This window comes from Diceros bicornis, chromosome 5 (genome assembly GCF_020826845.1).
Source record: "Diceros bicornis minor isolate mBicDic1 chromosome 5, mDicBic1.mat.cur, whole genome shotgun sequence".
In the NCBI taxonomy this organism is placed as follows: Eukaryota; Metazoa; Chordata; class Mammalia; order Perissodactyla; family Rhinocerotidae; genus Diceros; species Diceros bicornis.
The window spans coordinates 52,754,017-52,775,401 of NC_080744.1; the positions used below are offsets into that span (position 1 = coordinate 52,754,017).

At 41.9% G+C, this 21,385-nt stretch overlaps 1 protein-coding gene across 5 annotated transcripts in view; it reads left to right on the forward strand.

The window, feature by feature from the left end:
* CGNL1 (cingulin like 1) overlaps window positions 1-21,385 on the forward strand; it is a 155,184-nt gene that overhangs the window by 73,030 nt on the left and 60,769 nt on the right. For all 5 annotated transcript variants that reach the window (XM_058541681.1, XM_058541682.1, XM_058541683.1 and 2 more), the window contains exon 8: window positions 795-1,007. In XM_058541681.1, the coding sequence (XP_058397664.1) occupies window positions 795-1,007 (213 nt within the window). The remainder of the gene's footprint in view (window positions 1-794; window positions 1,008-21,385) is intronic.

A 21,385-nucleotide genomic window follows, 5' to 3' on the forward strand; every position in this document is an offset into this window, starting at 1 on the left:
GAGAAGAGCTTGGGAGGAGAGGAAGCTGAGGCAGTCGTGCCCAAGTCCTGGCTGAGTGGGAGGTGTCTGCCGGAGAGGGCGAGTCGCGAGCTAGAGGAGAGCTGAGCAGGTCTAGGACAAAGATGGTGAAGTAAAAAGAATGCTGAGCTTTTGGCAGGGCATACTTGGGTTTAGGTAATGCGATTTGTAGTGGAACTTGTTGCCCCAGTTTTATGACTTTCCTCATGAACTCTTGGCAGTTAAGAAGGAGAAAATGTGAATATTGTGCCCTGCTCAGATGGACAAGTGTGATAGAAAGAGAATGGGGCAGAGTCATCCCAAGTACTAAGATCATGGATTAAGGGTTTAACCACACGCAGAGTTCTAGGGGGGTGTCAAGGAAGCAAGGCCTGTGGGAAGGAAGCAAGCAGCAGGTGGGCCTGTCCCCCGTGAAACAACAGCACGTCAAGGCCAATAGCAAGGGAAACAGACCATTACACAGAAATGAAATGAGAGAGAAAAGCCAGACATGTCCCCTCAAGGCAATGAAAATTAAATCAGTTTCCCTTTTCTCTCTCAAATTAAATCAAATCTCAAAAAAGCTAAGACAGACATATCAAGAGGAATGGTGGCCTCTGAGAAGTGAAAGGGGAGAGGAAGAGATCGTCTAAACTGGGAGACGTGTGAGGGGGTAGAGAGTGGAGGACAGGTGAGAGCATGGCGCTCGTCTGGGTGGCCAAATTGTAGAGGAGATGCAGGACCACTTGACAAAGATGTTCGATCTTCACCTCCCCGTCCACGTTTCCTCTGTTTAGGAACTCTTAGAGGCAAAACGAGATCTTCAAGATCTGCTCATTGCCAAAGAGGAGCAGGAAGACCTCTTGAGAAAGAGGGAGCGTGAACTCACTGCCCTGAAGGGAGCCCTGAAAGAAGAGGTTTCCAGCCACGACCAGGAGATGGACAAACTGAAGGAGCAGTATGACGCCGAGCTGCAGGCCCTGAGGGAGAGTGTGGAAGAAGCAACCAAGGTGAGTCAACCGAATCAGCGCGTCAGACCGTAGAGGGTATCGGGACGGAGCAAGAGAATCTGGCTTGGGAACAGATGGCAGGGCAAGACCGCCTCTCCCACACCATTGCCAGTTGTTTCTCTTCTTTTTCCTTTCAGAGTACAACTCAGTTTCGTCAGTTTGTTCACAGAGAATAAGCTCAACAGTTCTGCTGTTGACCATTTTAAGTCTGTGAGATTTAGAGGCCCATGAAGTTCTGTAGCCCCTTACAGAGTGGAGCATTGTACCCCTCTAGGCGTTTCTAAGGGTCTGAGGACTAGGGCGTTGTGTGGCTTTGCTAATGGGGTGGGATTGCAGACAGGACCCAAATTTCTGGAATCCTTCACCCCTGCCCTAGCCTGTTCCTTCTGACTTGTGAAGCCTTTTGTTAGACAGTTCAAGTTCTTTTCTCAGCAAAGTTACAAGAGAGTTAATTGGCTGAATTGCCCAAACTCTTGCAAGATAATTTTTCTCTTAATTGAATTCTTGGCCCCGACAAAGACGTTCTAAATTATGTTGAAGTCTTTTGGTGTGGGCCTCATGTTGGCTGTTGAAGAAGAGAAAAGGAGTGTTTTGAAGGGGAAAATGCTTTGAAATATCATGCCATCTTTAGGGAAAGAGGGGAATTACAAAGTATAAATTTTTTAGAGTCTCTGCAATATATAGGTTAAAGATGATGAAGAAAGAACTCTCAGTATTGTTCGTTTATTCTGTGATGACTATAGTGACAGCTCAGAGCTAGTAGGCCGTCTCTCCCCTAAGCGCCATCATGATTCACTGATTTTCAATTATGGCATGGTAATTGCAAATGACAAGAAGTGAAAGATGGGTTTGTTTGTTATAACAATAAAAAGTCTGGGAAATAGACTGTTTGGGGTGATTATAACTGAGACGGTTAAAAAAAAAAGCCTCTTGTTGATTGGCCTATCTTAGCTGTTTTTGAGATTCAGTTTAGTTTAAGGGAGAAAAGCGAAACATTTAATTTTCAGTGCGTTGAGGAGACTTGTCTGTTTTTTCCTTCTCATTCCCTTCTGTGTCCTTGCTAGTGGCCTTTTGTGCTGTTGCGTGATCGTGTACATGCCAATAGACTACTGAGTGAAAGGATTCTCCTCTGGACCCATCATGTCTTTATCACCTTCAGACCTCGTGTCAAAGCTCGAGTTAACATGGTATATTCATTGAAAGGTAGTTGAACATGGTGTTTAGGCATGTTTATAGTGATTTGACTATAAGGAAAATTAAACTAGTACCACACGTGAGATGCAAGATATTTATTGGAAGCGTCTAGATTCTTCACTGTCACAGATAGTATAAGTGGGGAAGGGAAACATGGTAGACAAAAGAGGACATCTTTGTTGTATGGAATTGAGATAATCTGTAGAGATTTAGGCTATTGCACTTTGACCCTTTCAAAAGTCAACACTGTATGTTAGTTCACAGTACTTTCATTAGGCCAATTCAAGAAGGACAACTATATTGACCCACATCAGTCTGTGAAAGAAATAACAGGTGAGTTAGCCAAGACATATATCATTGTCAGAGAATGTAGGGTTTCTGAGCACCAGGAAGCTAACACAAAGGGGTTCACCTTAGCATCCAATGGGGTGCATGCCAGTGAGGCTGTTTGCCCCAGGTTATATTCTGTACTGCTTCCAGCATCTTTACCTAAAAGAACAAATCTGATCGTGTCAGCCTTTGCTTAAGTAACTCTCTTGGCTCCCCATTGCCCCAGACTTAAGTTTAACATTGTTAGCATGGTAGGCAATAGAAGTCCCTTTTCTGCCTGACCCTGTCTCCAGAAAACTCCATATTCTTTTAGTCATCTCAACCCTTTGCAGAAGTAGAGTGACTTCCTTCCGCCTTCCTGCCTGACTAGCTTCTTTCATCCTTTAACACCCTCCCCAAATGTCCTCTCCTCTGTGAAGGTGCCCAGGCGGATACCTCCACTCCCCTTGGTGGAATTACTTGCATCTTCCTTAAGGTTTCTGTTGCACCCTGATTATCCTCTACTGTAGTTTGTATCGTACCATGTTGTAATTTATTGTCATGTCTTCCGACTCTAGTAGACTCTGAGCTTCTTAAGCACAGGGGCCATTTTTATCCCTTTTCTTTTCCTGGAGTGGGAGTGGCAAACTCAAGTACATTAAGGGCCAGATAGGGACATAAATGAGTGAAGCTCTGGCTGTGCTGTTGAGGTGATGGTAGGGTATAATGGGGACTGTGGCAAGCTGGAAAGTGTGTCCTTTGCTGTAGGGTCTGTTGTTTCTCTGCTGCAGCTGAAAGTTGCCAGTGAAGGAATGCTGGTCCCGTGTTGCTAGAGCTCTCAATTTTTTAGGAGAAGCCAGATATCTGGGTATTGCTGTGAGATCTCTTGACTTTTAAGCATTGCTTGAAATTAAAAAAAAGAAATCACATAGACCAAACACAACCCATCAGCAGTTGACAGTGTGTGATCTTTGTACCCTGAGCTTAGCTTAGCATACAGTCACACCTGCAGTGTCTGACATGTAGAAGTAAGCGGAGGCCAGATTTCCCTCCTAACTGGGTTGTCAGTCTGTGCTGTGTGGTTCTTACTAGATTTTCTCTGATGATGATGTAAGGGGTCACTTAGGAAACTCTGCTATTACTCTGTGAATTTCTGTGCCTTACTTTTGAGTTCCCCTGCAGTTTCTTAAAGAGGATCATGATTGTATTTTTAGCTTTTGCTTCTGAAGGTGGTCGCTCAACAAATGTGATAGAATCATATTTCATGGAAAAAATTCTGTCAGTTTAGTGGATGGATGCTGCCTTTTTGTTAAAGTATTTACAGATTGGTATTATATAATAGAATTTTAAGATTATTAAGTACTTGGAGGAGACTGAATTAAATATAATTTTTTAATTTGGTAAAGAGTGTGTCTTAAATTTGTACACTAGCCTTTAGCCTGTTCCTGCCCCAGGGAAGGACCCACCCACCACTGTGACTAAAAGCTGATATTTCTTGAAGGAACTGTGTTGCATTAAAAAGCTTATTTCCTTGGTAAGTCTTAGGAGCCAGGGCAACCTCCTGTCATCAGTTTTTCTAACTTTTGCTGCTTTCCCAGGGCCAAAAACCCCTGAAGTGCTATTTTCTCATTGTCAAGTAACAAATATTTTATCCTGGCCTGAGCTTGAACACTAAAAGTTTAAAATTTCTAGAACATTTGGTGAAAACTGTCAAATTATATTAAGAGCATTTTACAGGAATTCCAAACAGTTACTCTGTAAAAGTGGTTTTTGTAGACCCAAACATCCTTACCTTTTTAAGAACAGATTGCTCAACAGAGGAGAATTCATGAACATCTTGGTTATGTGGGGTTTCCTCATGCTGCAGGGCGAATTGTACCTCTCCCACAGAGCATGACTGGTTTGGGTCATTAGGTGAGCTCCTTCAGTTCCCTTCCCATACAGCAATGGATCTTCATGGTGTGTTAGAAAGGGGATTCGATCTATCAAACGTTCTTTGAAAGGATGGTAAAATACTTTGACATCTTATCTCATAACATTCTTTTTTCTGTATGTCCTTTTATACTCTTTCCAGTTTTGAAAAGGATGTGTCTTCTTTCTCCCTGGGTTCGTGACAGTGGCTGGAATCCATGTGAAGAAATAGACAGTCAATGGGGATGTGAATGACTGCCGTCTGGGAGTAAAAGGAAGACTGTCCACAGCTGTTAGCTTCTCTTTCTCATCCCTACCCCTTCCTATCTCCAACTCTTGTGCAAAAGAGAAGTGCGGACAGTATACTGTTTTCAGATTTCTTAAAGAGTAGGCTCAGCTCAAATTCCAGGTCCTGCAGGCACGTTCCTAGTTCCCTCTTGAAGCTTACAGTTTCCAGGGACCTGGTGTTATTAGAAATTTTGTTTTTGGTTTTCTCTTCCCTCTTATGCTAAGGACTGTCGTCATTTTCCACTCAGCATCCTCCATGGCCTTGGTATTTACGAGGTATTCAATGAACGTTTGTGGATCAGAGGGATGAATAGACAAAAGGGGAGATGCCCTTTGAGTCCTGGCAATCCCAAGACCAGGCATTAGACTGTTTTGGGGTCTCATTTATAAATTAAATTTTTTTCTTATGAAAATGAACAAATCTTGTCTGTTGGGAGCAATAGCATAGTATTAATGTTAATCTTGGAAAGACTAATTTTGCATCTAAAAGCTGCAGGTATTTTGAGGATGATAAAAGAGCCACTTTTATTTTTGTGTTGGGTGATATGATTCTGGACCATTAGACACTTTCAGAATGCCTGACATATAACAGTTAGGCAACAAATATCTCTTAAATGAATGCATGAGGGAGAAGAGGAGGGAGGATGAAGGTGTGTGAGATATTCTTGCTGTCCTTCACTTCTCCATTTGTATTATTTTTAAATACAGCATTTACAAATTTACTTACTGAACAGTTGCCAAGTGCAATTGCCAAGTGCAAGATATTGTGCTCAGTTCTGTGAGGGTTATGAAGATAAATCAGATAGAATCTATCTTCCAGAAGATTGAAGGGGAGATCAGTAGCACTCAATCTGATTATAGTTTGTTGTTGTTAGTGCCGTTGAGTTGATTCCGAGTCCTAGCGACCATGTGTACAGCAGAGTGGAACCCTGCCTGGTCTTTTTGCACCATCCTCTCACCTTCCAGCTCTATATCAGACAAGGCTCTGCTGCTATTCATAGGGTTTTCATGGCCATTTTTTTGCGGAAGTGGGTGGCCAGGTCCCTCTTCCTAGTTTGTCTTAGTCTGGAAGCTCCGCTGAAACCTTTCCACCATGAGTGAGCCTGCTGGTGTTTGAAATATCGAGGGCATAGCTTTCAGCATCATGGCAACATGCAGCCACCACAGTGTGACAACTGATAGACGGGTGGTGTGGTTCCCTGACTGGGAAATGAACCTGGGGCACAGTAGTGAGAGCGTGGAATCTTTTTTTTTTTTAATAATTTTATTTATTTATTTTTCCCCCAAAGCCCCAGTAGATAGTTGTATGTCATAGCTGCACATCCTTCTAGTTGCTGTATGTGGGACGCAGCCTCAGCGTGGCCGGAGAAGCAGTGCGTCGGTGCACGCCTGGGATCTGAACCCGGGCCGCCAGCAGCGGAGTGCATGCACTTAACCGCTAAGCCACAGGGCCGGCCCAGAGAGCGTGGAATCTTAACCACTAGACCATCAGGGCTGGCTGATTACAGAGTAGGAGTGAGTAAAAAAGCCTCAAGTGAAGTGGAGATAAAATGCTAGAGGAGATGGCTTGTGCTTGGGAGGGGGGCTAGTGGCAATCAGGAAAGGCTTCATGGAGGGGGCAGTATTTAGGTTGGGCTGTGAAAGGTGAGTGGTATTTGGACATGTGAGCATGGAGGCTGAGGACATTTTGGGTATAAGCAACACCTTGTGGGTGGGAAAGTGAGATGTGTGTCTGGGCTGGGCCTTGTGGAGTAGTAGAAGTTAAGGTGGCTACAGATTAAAAGAGACTTTTAAGAGGCAAGGACCCAGATCCAATGCACGGACCCTGTTTGGATCCAACTATAAAACCAACTTTAAAAAAAAAAAAATTTGAAATCATGGGGATATTTAAACACTGTCTCTCTATTTAACAATGTTAAGAAATAATGTGAACAAATTTTTTAGTAGTGATAATAGTGTTATTGTTTTAAAGGGTCTTTATCTTTTAAAGAAACATGCTGAAAGATTTATGGGTGAGATGATAGGGTATCTAGAATTTGCTTTAAAATAATCCACTTGGAGGAGAAAGTGAGTAGGGGTGTGGATGAAACAAGATTAGCCATATGTTGATAAGTGTTAAAGCTGGGTGATGGATAAGTAAAAGTTAACTATACTATTCTTTCTGCTTTTGCTAATGTTTGAATTTTTTTTTTTTTTTTTTTTGTGAGGAGGATCAGCTCTGAGCTAACATCCAATGCCAACCCTCCTCTTTTTGACGAGGAAGATTGGCCCTGGGCTAACATGTGTGCCCATCTTCTTCTACTTTATATGGGACGCTGCCACAGCATGGCTTGACAAGCGGTGCGTTGGTGTGCACCCGGGATCCAAACCTGCGAACTCCAGGCCACCAAAGCGGAGGGTGCGCACTTAACTGCTGCGCCACCGGGCTGGCCCCTGTTGGAAATTTTTTATAATAAAAAGTTGTGTTTTTCACACCCACAACACGAGATAGAATAAGATATAAAAAGAACGACTTAGAAGGGATAGAGGAAAGAGATTGAATTGACTTAGTATAAGGAAATAAGAGGCCATCAGATAATGGACTATCTCATACGCAAGATTTTTTATACAAACCTCAAGGTAACCACTAAACAAATAATCAAAACAAAATCACATATGATAAACAAAGAGAAAACTAGAAGAGTCATAATAAGACAGAACAACCAAACTGAATTGGCAGTCCGAAACAAATGGGACAAGAAACAAAGGAAATGTAAAAGAACCGGAAAATAAATGACAAAACAGCAACATTAAGCCCTCATATATCAATAATTACCCTAAATGTAAATGGATTGAACTCTCCAATCAAAAGATACAGAGTGGCAGGATGGATTAAAAAGCAAGACCCAACAATATGCTGCCTCCAGGAAACACATCTCAGCTCTAAAGACAAGCACAGTCTCAGAGTGAAAGGATGGAAGACAATACTCCAAGCTAATGGCAGACAAAAGAAAGCAGGTGTTGCCATACTCATATCAGACAAAGTAGACTTCAAGATAAAACAGGTTAAGAGAGACAAAGAAGGGAAATATATAATGATAAAAGGGACACTCCACCAAGAAGACATATCAATTATAAATATATATGCACCCAACATAGGAGCACCAAAGTTCATAAAGCAACTATTAACAAACCTAAGAAGAGACATTAACAACAACACAATAATAGTAGGGGATCTTAATACCCCACTTACATCAATGGATAGATCATCCAGACAAAAAGTCAATAAAGAAACAGTGGACTTAAATGAAAAACTGGACAAGATGGACCTAATAGACATATACAGAGCACTCCAGCCAAAAACAGCTGACTACGCATTCTTCTCAAGCATGCCTGGAACATTGTCAAGGATAGACCATATGTTGGGAAACAAAGCAAGCCTCAATAAATTTAAGAAGATTGAAATCATAACAAGCATCTTTTCAGACCATAATGCTATGAAACTGGAAATCAACCATGAAAAAAAAACTGGGAAAGTGACAAAAATGTGGAGATTAAACAACATGCTACTGAACAACCAATGGATCATTGATGAAATTAAAGGAGAAATCAAAAAATATCTGGAAACAAATGAAAATGAAAATATGCCATACCAAATCATATGGGATGTAGCAACAGCAGTCCTGAGAGGGAAACTCATAGCGATACAAGCCACCTTAACAAACAAGAAAAAGCCCAAATAAGCAACCTTAAATTACACCTAACAGAACTAGGAAAAGAAGAACAAACAAAGCCCAAAGTCAGCAGAAGGAGAGAAATAATAAAAATCAGAGCAGAAATAAATGAAATTGAGACCAAAAAAAACAGTAGAAAGGATTAATGAAACAAAGAGTTGGTTCTTTGAGAAGATAAACAAAATTGACAAACCCTTAGCCAGACTTACTAAGAATAAAAGAGAAAAGCCTCAAGTAAATAAAATTAGAAATGAAAGAGAAGAAATTACAATGAATACCACGGAAATACAAAAGATTATAAGAGAATACTATGAGAAAATATATGCCAACAAATTGGACAATCTAGAAGAAACGGATAAATTCTTAGACTCATACAACCTCCCAAAACTGAGCCAAGAAGAAATGGAGAATCTGAATAGACCAATCACAAGTAAAGAGATTGAAATAGTAATCAAAAACCTCCCAAAAAATAAAAGTCCAGGATCAGATGGATTCTCTGGTGAATTTTACCAAACATTCAAAGAAGATTTAATACCCATCCCTCTCAAACTATTCCCCAAAATAGAGGAAGATGGAACACTTCCTAACTCATTCTATGAGGCCAGCATCACCCTGATAGCAAAGCCAGACAAAGACAATACAAAGAAGGAAAATTACAGGCCAATATCGCTGATGAACATAGATGCAAAAATCCTCAACAAAATATTGGCAAACCAAATACAGCAATACATTAAAAAGATCATACACCATGATCAAGTGGGATGTATACCAGGGACGCAGGGATGGTTCAACATCCGCAAATCAATCCACGTGATACACCACATCAACAAAACAAAGAATAAAAATCACATGGTCATCTCAGTAGACGCAGAGAAGGCATTTGACAAGATACAATATCCATTTATGATAAAAACTCTCAACAAAATGGGTATAGAAGGAAAGTACCTCAACATAATAAAGGCTATTTATGACAGACCCACAGCCAACATTATACTCAATGGGGAAAGACTGAAAGCCATTCCTCTGTGAACAGGAATGAGGCAGGGCTGCCCACTCTCACCACTCTTATTCAACATAGTACTGGAGGTTTTGGCCAGAGCAGTTAGGCAAGAAAAAGGAATAAAAGGAATCCAAATAGGCAACGAAGAAGTGAAACTCACTATTTGCAGATGACATGATTTTATATATAGAAAACCCTAAAGAATCCATTGGAGGACTATTAGAAATAATCAACAACTACAGCAAAATCACAGGGTACAAAATCAATCTACAAAAATCAGTTGGGTTTCTGTATGCTAATAACAAACTAACACAGAGCTCAAAAAGATAATACCATTTATAATTGCATCAAAAGGAATAAAATATCTAGGAATAAATCTTACCAAGGAGGCGAAAGACGTTATTGAAAGAAATCGATGATGACATAAAGAAATGGAAAGAGGTGATATTGCCTCTTTCCACCTCTTGCCACCAAGACAGCGATATTGGCCTGTAATTTTCCTTCCAATCCCATGCACATGGATTGGAAGAATAAACATAGTTAAAATGTCTATATTACCTAAAGCAATCTACAGATTCAGTGCAATCCTAGTCAGAATCCCAATGACATTCTTCACGGAAATAGAAAAAAGAATACTAAAATTCATATGGGGTAACAAAAGACCCCGAATAGCTAAGGCAATCCTAAGAAAAAAGAACAAAGCTGGAGGCATCACAATCCCTGACTTCAAAACATACTACAAAGCAATAGTAATCAAAACAGCATGGTACTGGTACAAAAACAGACACACAGATCAATGGAACAGAATTGAAAGCCCAGAAATAAAACCACACATATACGGACAGCTAATTTTCGACAGAGGAGCTGAGAACATACAATGGAGAAAGGAAAGTCTCTTCAATAAATGGTGTTGGGAAAACTGGACAGCCACATGCTAAAGAATGAAAGTGGACCATGTGCTATTGCCATTCACAAAAATTAACTCAAAATGGATCAAAGACCTGAAGGTGAGACCTGAAACTATAAAGCTCATAGAAGAAAATATAGGCAACACACTATTTGACATTGGTCATAAAGGAATCTTTTCGGATGACATGCCTACCCAGACTAGAGAAACCAAAGAAAAAATAAACAAGTGGGACTTTATCAGATTAAAGAGCTTCTACAAGACAAATGAAACCAGAATCAAGATGAACAGACAACCCACCAGCTGGGGGAAAATATTTGCAAAGCATATATCTGACAAGGGGTTAATCTCCATAATATATAAAGAACTCACACAACTGAACAACAAAAAAACAACCCGATCAAAAAATGGGCAGAGGAAATGAACAGACACTTCTCCAAAGAAGATATACAGATGGCCAATAGGCACACGAAAAGATGTTCAACATCACTAATCATCAGGGAAATGCAAATCAAAACAACACTAAGATATCACCTCACGCCCGTTAGAATGGCTATAATCACCAAGAAACAGAGAAACAGAACCCTCATACATAGCTGGTGGGAATGCAAACTGGTACAGCCTCTATGGAAAATGGTATGGAGATTCCTCAAAGAATTAAAAATAGAAATACCCTATGATCCGGCTATCCCACTACTAGGAATCTATCCAACGAACCTAAAATCAATAATCCAAAGGGGCTTACGCACCCCTATGTTCATTGCAGCATTATTCACTATAGCCAAGAAGTGGAAGCAACCTAAGTGTCCCTCGACTGACGATTGGATCAAGAAGATGTGGTATATATATATATGCAATGGAATACTACTCAGCCATAAAAAAAGACAAAATTGTCCCATTTGCAACAACATGGATGGGCCTGGAGGGTATTATGTTAAGTGAAATAAGCCAGAAAGAGAAAGACAAACACTATATGATCTCACTCATACGTGGAATATAAACCAGCACATGGACAGAGAAAACTGTATTGTGGTTACCAGGGGCAATGAGGGTAGGAGGTGGGCACAAGGGGTGAAGGGAGACATATATATGGTGATGGACAAACAAAAATGTACAACCCAAAATTTCACAATGTTATAAACTATTAAAACATCAATAAAAAAAAAGTTGCGTTTTTTTTTTTTAAGAACAACAGAAAAAGATTTAAAATAGAAAAGGTGAAGTGGAGTGAGATTGTGAAGACTATTTGAATACCATAATGCCAGGACAGAAGAGTGGTTTTTTAATCGGTAAGAGATCACCTGATTTTTTATTAGGGACCTGATGGGGATATGACTTTGTCGTGGTGTGACCTGGAGGGAGGAGTGGTTAGAAGTTGGAAGAATGGTTCGACGTAAGGAGTGAAGAGGAATGAGCTGCAGGTAGGGACTGAGGAGAGGCAGGGCTGACAGGAGAAACCCCACAGCGGGTATGATGATGATGAGGTGAGGGGGTGAGAAAAAGCCAAGCCCAAGGTGTTGCTTCTGGGTGCCTGGAAGGAGGCCTTGCTGGGAATGGGAAAGTTCCAGTGGGGCCTCTGGGGGCAGGCGGTTAGTGAGAGACACGGCGGCCCTGTCATTGGGTGGAGTGGTAAGCGAGTCCATGAGGGTAGGGGAACACTGCTGGGGGACTGTGCCAGGACAGAGGGAAGGGAAAGGGGGCTTAGGATAGAAGAGGAGGACACAGATGCAGAGCTGGGAAGAGAAGCAGCCAGGTCCAGTAACAGGAAAGCCAGGGGAAGAGTGTTGTGTTTGGCTTACTTAATGATATATCTGAGAAACTTCTAAAAGCAGCCTGTTTTTGCATTATGTATTTATATACTGAATTTCTGTACTTTTATATTGTTCTGCTCCTCCTAGTGTAGTTTCTCTCTGACGTTACCTATGTTTTATATTCTATAACCGTTACAGAAATTTTATTCAAATTCAGTAATGTTGAAACTTTTTTTCCTTCAAAGCTGTCCTCAAGTTATGGTTGTGTGTTTGTGTTTCACCTCAAAATTTGGAAATGTCACTCAATCTTATAAAAATGAATATGTACTTCGGTGCTCCTTTCTCATATCCCTTCTAGATTTTTCCTTCTTTCTTTCCTACCAATCTGTGAACGGTTTCTTTCAAAGCGTGAGGTCAACCGAGGGTCAGATGGTAAAACCAGTGCTAATCTCAGAATCAGTGGAATTGCCTCCCTTGAGACAGCGCTAATTCAGTGTAAAATCTCATTTCTCTCTTCTCTGAGGGAGCCAGGTTAGTGAGGGAAACTGTAAAAAAATGCTCGTTTCCTCAGTTTCTCAGCTTCAAATAATCAACTGACTCCTAATGACAACTGTTGAGAGCGGGCTGGAGAAGAAGTAGGGTTTGCAATCAGGTGCCCAGGTAAAGGAAAATACATATTTCTGCAGACTCAGGTGTGCCTAGAGTGGCATAGAACTTTCCATCGTAAAGTAAAATGGGAAAGAGTCAAGGTTATAAAGGTCTCCTTCCTTTCATTTTTTTTCTCTCTACTTTTTTCCCCCCTATAAATGACTCATTTAATAATTACACCTTCTAATAATTGCATCACTCTTCTCATTCTGTGTTGGTTAAAAAGTAGCTAAGTAAGAGGCGTGGTTTGTTCATTTTGAACCCTCCATCAAAGCCCTAGTCACGCCCCCTCCCTGCTGTGACTCTGATCCCAGGTGTCCCATGGGTCCTGATGAGCTTCTCAGGGGGCCTTGGTGACCAATAAACAGGAAATCCCTGCACTTCATTCCTGATGTCTTAACCGAGCTGCCTAAGTCACTTGCTGTGGGTTGTAGAGGACAGAGTGAGAGTCCAAGATGTGCCGAGTCATTTTCATCAGATGTTCGGGTGTGTGTTACCAGGGCTGGTCACTGGGGGTACAAAGGCAGGCAAACCGTTGTCTCCAGCTTCGAGGACCTTTTACAGTCTCTTGGGGAGAAAGACGTGTAAGTAAGATGACGCTAAGTTACAGGTGCTATGGTTGAGGCACATGTAGGGTAGGAGATCGGGAAAGGCTTACTGCTTTAGATGGCAAAATTCAGGAGAGAAATGGCACACCCGTTATGTGACTTGACACCCTAAGTGTCTTTTTTGTCCCAAATACTTAAGAATTAGAAATGAACAAGATACTTCCTTTTCCCAGGACCCCTCCAGGAGTTTCTGGACGTTAGCACACCTTTAGCCTGCTGCCTTTGACCCAACTCCTTTTAATAAACTCAGAGGTAACAGTTAGAATCGCTGGAAAGGTTAAATAGTCTAAGTGCAAGACAAAGAAAGAATGTTGACCTGGGGGACGAGTAAAAATAGATTTCACGTATTAAAAAATCAGTTAGATTCCAGTTACGGTTAAGATTTCTGGAAGGTAGGACCTCATCAAATAAAATATTTACGTGGAGGGCTTCTACCTTTCCTGGTTGGGGTGACAGCTTTAAAGGGGCTCTCCTTTTGGGTCTGCTGTCCTGACTTTAGGTGAGTTGGCTTTTCCGTGGAGAGTGTGTTGGCCTTAGCATCGCAATGCAGGAGGAGGAGCTGATGAATGGTTGCATTAGGAAGATGACTCACGCAGGGACAGGTGGGACATTTGACAGTTATCACCCATGGTACCTTGAGGCCTCAGGGGTGTGGTTAGGGAGGAGGGCGTTTTCCCACACCTCCAGTGGGAGGGGTGGAGGCAGGGCGCCCAGGACACCCAGAGCACAGACGACCCAGAAAATCACAGTGAATTCACATGCAGTGCCAAGAGAAAGTGTTGAAACTTAATTGGGTGGAGAAAGGGGGTTAAAAACCTTGTCCTGGCCTCTGGAGGAGCAACCAGGCAGCCTGGTCTAAAAGGCCTGCTGTCTGTGCCTCGCCTGACTCAGGCTTCAAGCTGCAGGGAGGAGGGAGGAGAGCCCTTCCTGTTTCCATCTGTGATGAGGAGTGACCGGGGAGGAGGCTTAAATAGCTCAGGAGATCTGACGTTAATTAGTCAGCATCAACTCCTAACCATTAGGAATGGATTGTTGATATAGTTTTTGGAATCTCCATTCAATAACTAGTTCATTCAAGGTCATTAATTAATTAAGCAAATATCTATGGAGCATTTCATTTATGCCAGGCGCTGTGCTGGGTTGTGGAATAAAATGGACAAAAGAGATGAGATAGACATTATTCAGTTAAATGCATGTATTAGTGTGTAATTCCATTGTGATAAGCGCTTTGAAATGGAGGGAAGGAGAGGAAGCTGCCTTGAGGAGAATGAGGATGGAGATCTGAAGGACGCATAGGAATTAAGTAGATTTAAAAAAAACCTCACAACGTCTTCCAGGCAGAGGAAACAGCCTGTGCAAAGGGCTGTGGCAGGAGAGAGCGTGATCTATTCAAGGTGTTGCGTGAAGCCCAGTGGGCTGGGCTGTGAAGGGCAGTGGAGAGTCTCACGTGAGAGGAAGTAGAGAGGAAAGCAGGGACCAGCTCGTGCAGGCCTGTGTGGCGCATCTTAAAGATTTCATTCTTTTTCCTAAGAGCAGTGCAAATCATGACAGACTTTTAAACAGAGTGTGTGTGTGACACGAGCAGATTCCGCCTGTGGAAAGGAGTCTGCTCTGGTCTTTACAAGTGAGAGGGAATGCCGTGGGATGGTTTATTCATGCTGCCGCTGAAGAAGGAGGCATGGGCTCTCTGAGTTCTCTTCAGCAATGCAGTTCCGTTTTTAATGGGATTGTTACCTGTCCCTCTGTCTGCTAAAGGGCAGAAAGGGAAGTGAGTAGGGTTATCAAGGGCCCCCTTTTGTTTGTGAGGTTTTGCTCTTTGCCAAGCGCTGGTTGCCTGAATTTGTAAACTGTGTCCATGAGCAAATGGATGAGGGTGCATAGGGATCATGGATGAGAGAAAAGTTTGGTATGTTGGTGGTGAGGTTTGTAGGAAGAAAGTGTTCACTTGTTTCTTGCCTAATAAGGCTGTTATAATGTCTCAGTGCTGGAAATACCTTTAAACATTTGTAGAAGTAGAGAGAGTAACCTAGTGGGGTGCTTGCCTATCTCCCCAAATGGAATGAATGTTCTGAGATCTCGGAACCATCCACAGACACCACCCACACTCCGAGAGTGTGAGCAAGGCGGGAGCGATGGCTGCTGACTGAGGGCCAGTAACCAGATGCATTTCCAGGTATGGATATGGTCAACCCACAGAACTGGGCAGTGGAATGAGAGGGGCTATTTTAAATAATCAAGGACAGTGCAGCCACTATAATATTGCAACTAGTTGAATCTTTAACATCTGAAAGGAAAAATGCTTTAATTTTATCAGAAATCCTACTCAATCTGTATTATATTTTCTCTGATCCTCTATACTCTCTCTGATCCTCTAAACTCTGTGTGATGAATATTTTTCTAAAATCTTGCCAGGATCGTTAAGTAGATTTCTACTTGGTAGAAAAATTTGGCATTGTTATTTGATCACTTTAAGCAGAAAATGGAACATGTCATAAGCTCTATATCCATTAGATAAGAAGCAGTGTGGAAACAGAAATATCTACAATGTCAAAGCAAATCAGGATACATAAGGCAGTATGGTGGCCAGCCTCTGAGATGACCCCCAGGGATCCTACACTGCCTGGCACTCTTGCTGCTTTGTGGTCTCCTCCTATGTTGAATACTGCTGATCTGTGTGACCAGTAGGAGATGATGGAATGTGACTTCCAAGGCTGGGTCATAAAAGACATTGTGGCTTCCTCCTTGCTCCCTCTTGAATCATTTGCTCTGGGGAAGCCAGCTGTCATGTTGTGAGGGCCCTCAAGCAGTGTGTGGAAAGTCCTATGTGGCGAGGTCCTGAGGCTTCCTGTCAACAGCCTTGTGAGTGCACCATCTTGGAAGTGGATCCTCCAGCCCACTCATGCCTTCAGATGACTGCAGCCTTGGCCAACATCTTGACTGCAATCTCATCAGACTCTGAGCCAGAACTACCCAACTAAGTCACTTCTAGATTCCTTACCTTCAGAAACTCTGTGAGATAAGAAATGGTTACTGTTATTTCAGGCTGCTGAGTTTGGGGGCAATTTGTTATGCAGCAGTAGATAACTAATACAGCATTTGACAAAGCCGTCTCTTTTATGCTCCATTTCCTGATAGCCACCGACTCCAGCAGAACCACAGCATCCTTCCATACCCTTGGTCTAGTCCTTGTTTTGCTGGACTATGCCTGTAATTGATATGTCATTCTCCCCATCTTGAAGGAGGGACCATCTTATCCTTTGTATCCTCATCCTTCACCACCCCCTGTGCCTCGGTCTCTGCCAGTTAAACCCTGCCTGTCCTTCAGGGCTGAGTTCAGGTGCCCTCTTCTTTGTGTGGTCCAGCTGCTGCTCTCCTTTCTTTTTGAGATCCCAGAGCCTTCTGCCCCTCCCATAGCATTTATTATGTTTTGCTTTGCTTATAGTTGTTTTTTCACTCAGCACATGGAGTATCGTGTGAAACCTGGGGTGCAGACGTAGACAGGATGGTCTCTGCTCTTTGTTCTCCCACTGCCCAGTCCCAAGACAGACAAGAAAGTTGGCATTGCCGATTCGGCATGCTGAGTGATGGCATCCAGGTTTGGAGAGGCTTTTATACAGCATGTAAAGCAGAAATACAAAAAGGGATGACTTTGCTCCGTGTAGGCAGGCCAGGCCAGGTTCCTAAGAGGGAATGAGGCTAGGATTGAGTCTTGGGAGCAGTGGGAGTTAGCGAGGTTGACTTAGGGGTGGGAAAGAGCATTCCAGACAGAGGGAGCTTCATAAGCTGGAGCACGGGACATCTGGATAGTTCTCTTCTGAGATTTTAGGGATGGCCATTTCCTTATTCATTTTTGTTACCCTCCATAGTCTTACCATGGGCAGTTAATAGATTTGTTTGTGTGTTCATTTACTTATTCATTCAACAGATATTTTTGAGTGCTTGCTATATGTGAGGTGCTGAACTAATATAAGTGGATTTAGGAGTGTTGTTGGATTGCAGTAGAAACCACGAGAGCAGTAGGTGGCCTCTGCAGTGAGCAGGTGTGGTTTAGTGGGTTTTGAGCTACAGATTAAGTCATGTGTTCATGGTGACCACACGTTAGGATTCTGGAAATATGTGTAAGAACAATCAGAGGCAGATGTAATGGAAAACTCCCCCTGCCCAGGGAACACTGGGAACAGAACTCATTTGAGCCAGCGTTATTAGGTTGGTTTCATGCAAGTCAAAATACAGGGCAAGGTGTTTGTGCCACAGGGTGATCGCAGCAGTTCTCACAGTAATGAATAAAGTATGTTGTTTTGTCAACGGTGAGTAGGAGTTGAGAGGAGAGAGGGCAGGGGAGAGGTTTGTTCCTTTTCTGGGAAATTCCAAAGTCGTGGATAGGCCTGATCCTTGGGGACTTAGAGACGAAGGGGAGAATATGGCCAAGTGCACATATTTCTCCTTTTAACGCTTCCCCTCTTTTTCTTTCTTTTTGTTTTATTTGTTACATTTCTGCACATGTAGTGCAGTGGTCTCAAGTGTGTGGTCCAGAGAGAAGAAATGCTGTGTCTGGATTTAGGGAAACTCTGAGTCCACTTATAGTTAGAAACAAGGGCTGGATGTGCTTCAGAGACTTTTGGGAACAAGACTTGGGATAAAGTCAAGCAAATAAATGACAGAGCCCAGAAGAGGTGGCATTAGAGATGGATCTGAAAGTATTCAGGCAGATGTGGTATGGGAAGATGTGAAAACTTTGTCTTTTCCATCCCTGAGTTGTCCAAGAGCCTGAAGATCTCCATTCTGCACCAGAGAAAGTGTTGGCTAGATGACAGTGCAGGGAAGACTCAGATGCCTGCAAATTTAGTTGGAAAACACTGAGTTCTTCATAGCTTTGGAGCAAGAGCCAAGGCTTTAATAAGCTCTGGAAAATAGGCAGTGGGATTGTCCTGTGGAGTCCATATGGGAAATTCTTTTGAGCCAGTTGGGTTTATAAGTATGACCCTGAACTTGAGTCCAAGAGGAGCCACACTCAAAGGAGCAGTATGCTGTTTGAAACCCCCATGCTCTCTGATCTGCAGGGTCCTGTCTGCCTGGTCAGACATTTTTCTTCCATGTCTCTAAGCCAGTGACCTGTGTGAGAAGAAGATTCCCATCTTCCTTCGATACTTGGTTTCTGAGACCCCAGGCTGCCAGGCACTTACCCTGCCTACTGGGCTTCCTTCTACCAATGCTGTTGTGAACAGTTTCCCTAGCAGCCCCAACTCACTGTCGTTTCCCACATCTGTTCTTAGTGATGCTTCGAGGCAGAAGCAGATGCCTGTGCTGTGTACCATGTTTCCTACTGCTGAACTGGGGAGAAAATATGGCTGGCAGGCGGTGAACTCTGTGGCTGATTTGGGCCCAGTGGAGAACCAGGGTTAATAATTTACTATACCTCTGTGCAGCCACTGATGTTGACCTTGACGGAACTCTGGTAGAAATTAGAGCCTGGCCTGGCGTTTAACTAACAGGATAATATGACACAGAAATAACTTGTTGTTGAGAGGTTAATCCTGCCTCCGAGTTTACAGTTGACATTCATGTACCTCCGGAGCTGTTTGCATCCAACAGAGGAGAACTGTTTGCTCACCGTATTCCTAGTGTTCATGAGACAAAGATGTCACACAAGGTCAGGGGACCTGGCTTTATGTGGAGCTGCTCATCGTGGGAAGAGAACAAAAGCCACATTGATGGAGGAGCCCTGTAGCAGAGGCAGTAGAATAACATTTGGGCTTGGAGGGTATGGCTGGTGAAGAGGCTCCCCCTGCCTCCCCCCAAGACACACCTTTTATTTTAAGTTCATGGCCCTTTTTCCTGAGCAATTCTGAAGCTTTTACCTCTGGTGCTAGGAGAAGGTTAAACTGATTAAACTTCCTGGTATAGAGACAACAGCGCTGCTGCTTCTAGAAGTCACTTTAATTGGAGGGGCCCTCTCCCTGAAGAATTTGCTCTCTCCTGTCCCTGAAATGAAACCAGCCTCAGGGCAGTGAAGAAAGCTAGATTAAAAGTTCTAGTTAACTGTCAGATAAGCCTAGACTGCTAACAAATACACGGTGATCCAAAGGTAGACTCTGACTTGTTAGGGAGTTTTCTAAATGAGTATGTGTTAGGTGCACTGTAGGGTTTCACGTATTGCTCCCTGAAGTAGGAATGTAATTATTTCCTTGTCAAGAGCTGCAAAGTGCTGTGGAAGTCTCACTGTCCTTCTCCTTCTCCTAGCACTCTAGGAAGGTGCAGTGACTTGGTTAGAGATGGTTCTAGCATATAGTTTTTGAGTTTCTGGTCAGTGCTTTTTCCAGTATGGTGGCCAGCACTTTTATCCAGCCAACAAATCTGTGCTTTGTGAGTACACATGTACTTTGAGGAAGGCAGCTGGCCCAAGATGGGAGTGTGTGGAGGGTGGACCTGAAACACAGGGCAAGCCAGAAAAGAGGAGAGGTGGAGGAAGGACGGGAGCTTGAAGGAAGAGGGGTTGCTCTTATTTGTTAAGGATTTTTGTGTCTATTCATGAGGGATATTGGTCTATAATTTATTTATTTTTTATACTATCTTTATCTGGTTTTGGTATCAGGGTAATATTTACCTCATTAAATGAATTGAGAAGTGTTTCTTCATCTTCTGTTTTCTAGAAGAGATTGTGTAGGATTAATGTTTGTTGTTGTTTGAACACTTGGTAGAATTCTCCATTGAAACCATCTAGGCCTGGAGATTGCATTTTGAGTTTTTTTAAATTATGAATTAGATTTCCTTAATAATTATGGGACTAATCATATTACCTATTTCATATTGGGTAAGTTGTGGTAGTTTGTGCTTTTTGAAAAATTGGTCCATTTCATCTAAGTTGTCAGATTTATGTGTGTAGAGTTGTTTGTGGTATTCCCTTATTATTCATTTGATGCTTGCAGGGTCTGTAGTGATGTCCCCTGTTTCATTCCTGATATTGGTAATTTGTATGTTGTCTTCTTTTTTTGTTGATTTTGTCAGACTTATGTCAATCTTATTGATCTTTTAAAATAATCAGCTGTTTCATTGATTTTTTTTCTATTGTTCTTATGTTTTCAATTTCATTGATTTCTGCTCTCTTTATTATTTCATTCCTTCTGCTTACTTTGGGTTTATAATGCTTTTCCTTTTCCAGGTTCTTGAGGTGGTGGCTTAGATTATTGAATTCAGATTTTTCCTTTTTTCTAATGCAAATAGTGCTATAAATTTCCCTCTCAGCACTGATATAGCTGTGTTCCACAAATTTTGATATGTTGTATTTTAATTTTCATTCAAGTCAATATATTCTTTTTTACTTTCCTTGAGGCTTCTTTTTTGACTCATGGATTATTTAGAAGTGTGTTGTTTAATTTCTAAGTGTTTGGAGATTTTCCTGTTATCTTTCTTTTATCGATTTCTAGTTTGATTCCATTGTGGTCAGAGGACACACTCTGAATGATTTCAATTCTTCGTTTTAAATTTGTTGAGGTTTGTTTTATGGCTGAGGATTTGGTTTATCTTGGTATATATTCCATAGGCTCTTGAAAAGGAAGTATATTTTACTAAAAAAGGTTTTTAAAATAGTAAATACAGATCAGTCTCAGGGATAAAAATAAATTATTTTTTTTCTTGGGCAGGAGGAAGATTATTACTAATCATTTAACCACACCTAGTCTTAGTTATATCATCTACAAAATGCGAATGGATCCTTTTTAGTGGTTTATAAATCCAACTGTATTTGCAGGTTAAAAGTTAAGTGGTTGAGGTTATATGACGTGTCACATCATTTGCCATTGAGAATTTTTTCCTATTCAAATGATAATTTTGTGGAACTTTTCTGTTTTGTACTTGCTTTAGTAAAAAGAAATGATTGAAACAGATTGCTTTAAAATAATTTGGACAATACCTAAAAGTATAAGATAGGAACAAAATTTTGGATCATACTTCTGACAACACATATTTTTCCTCTCTCACCATATGTTTGGAGCATCTTTTTAGGTGAGTGGGACTAGACTGTTCCCATATTCCTTAATGGCAGCAGCACAG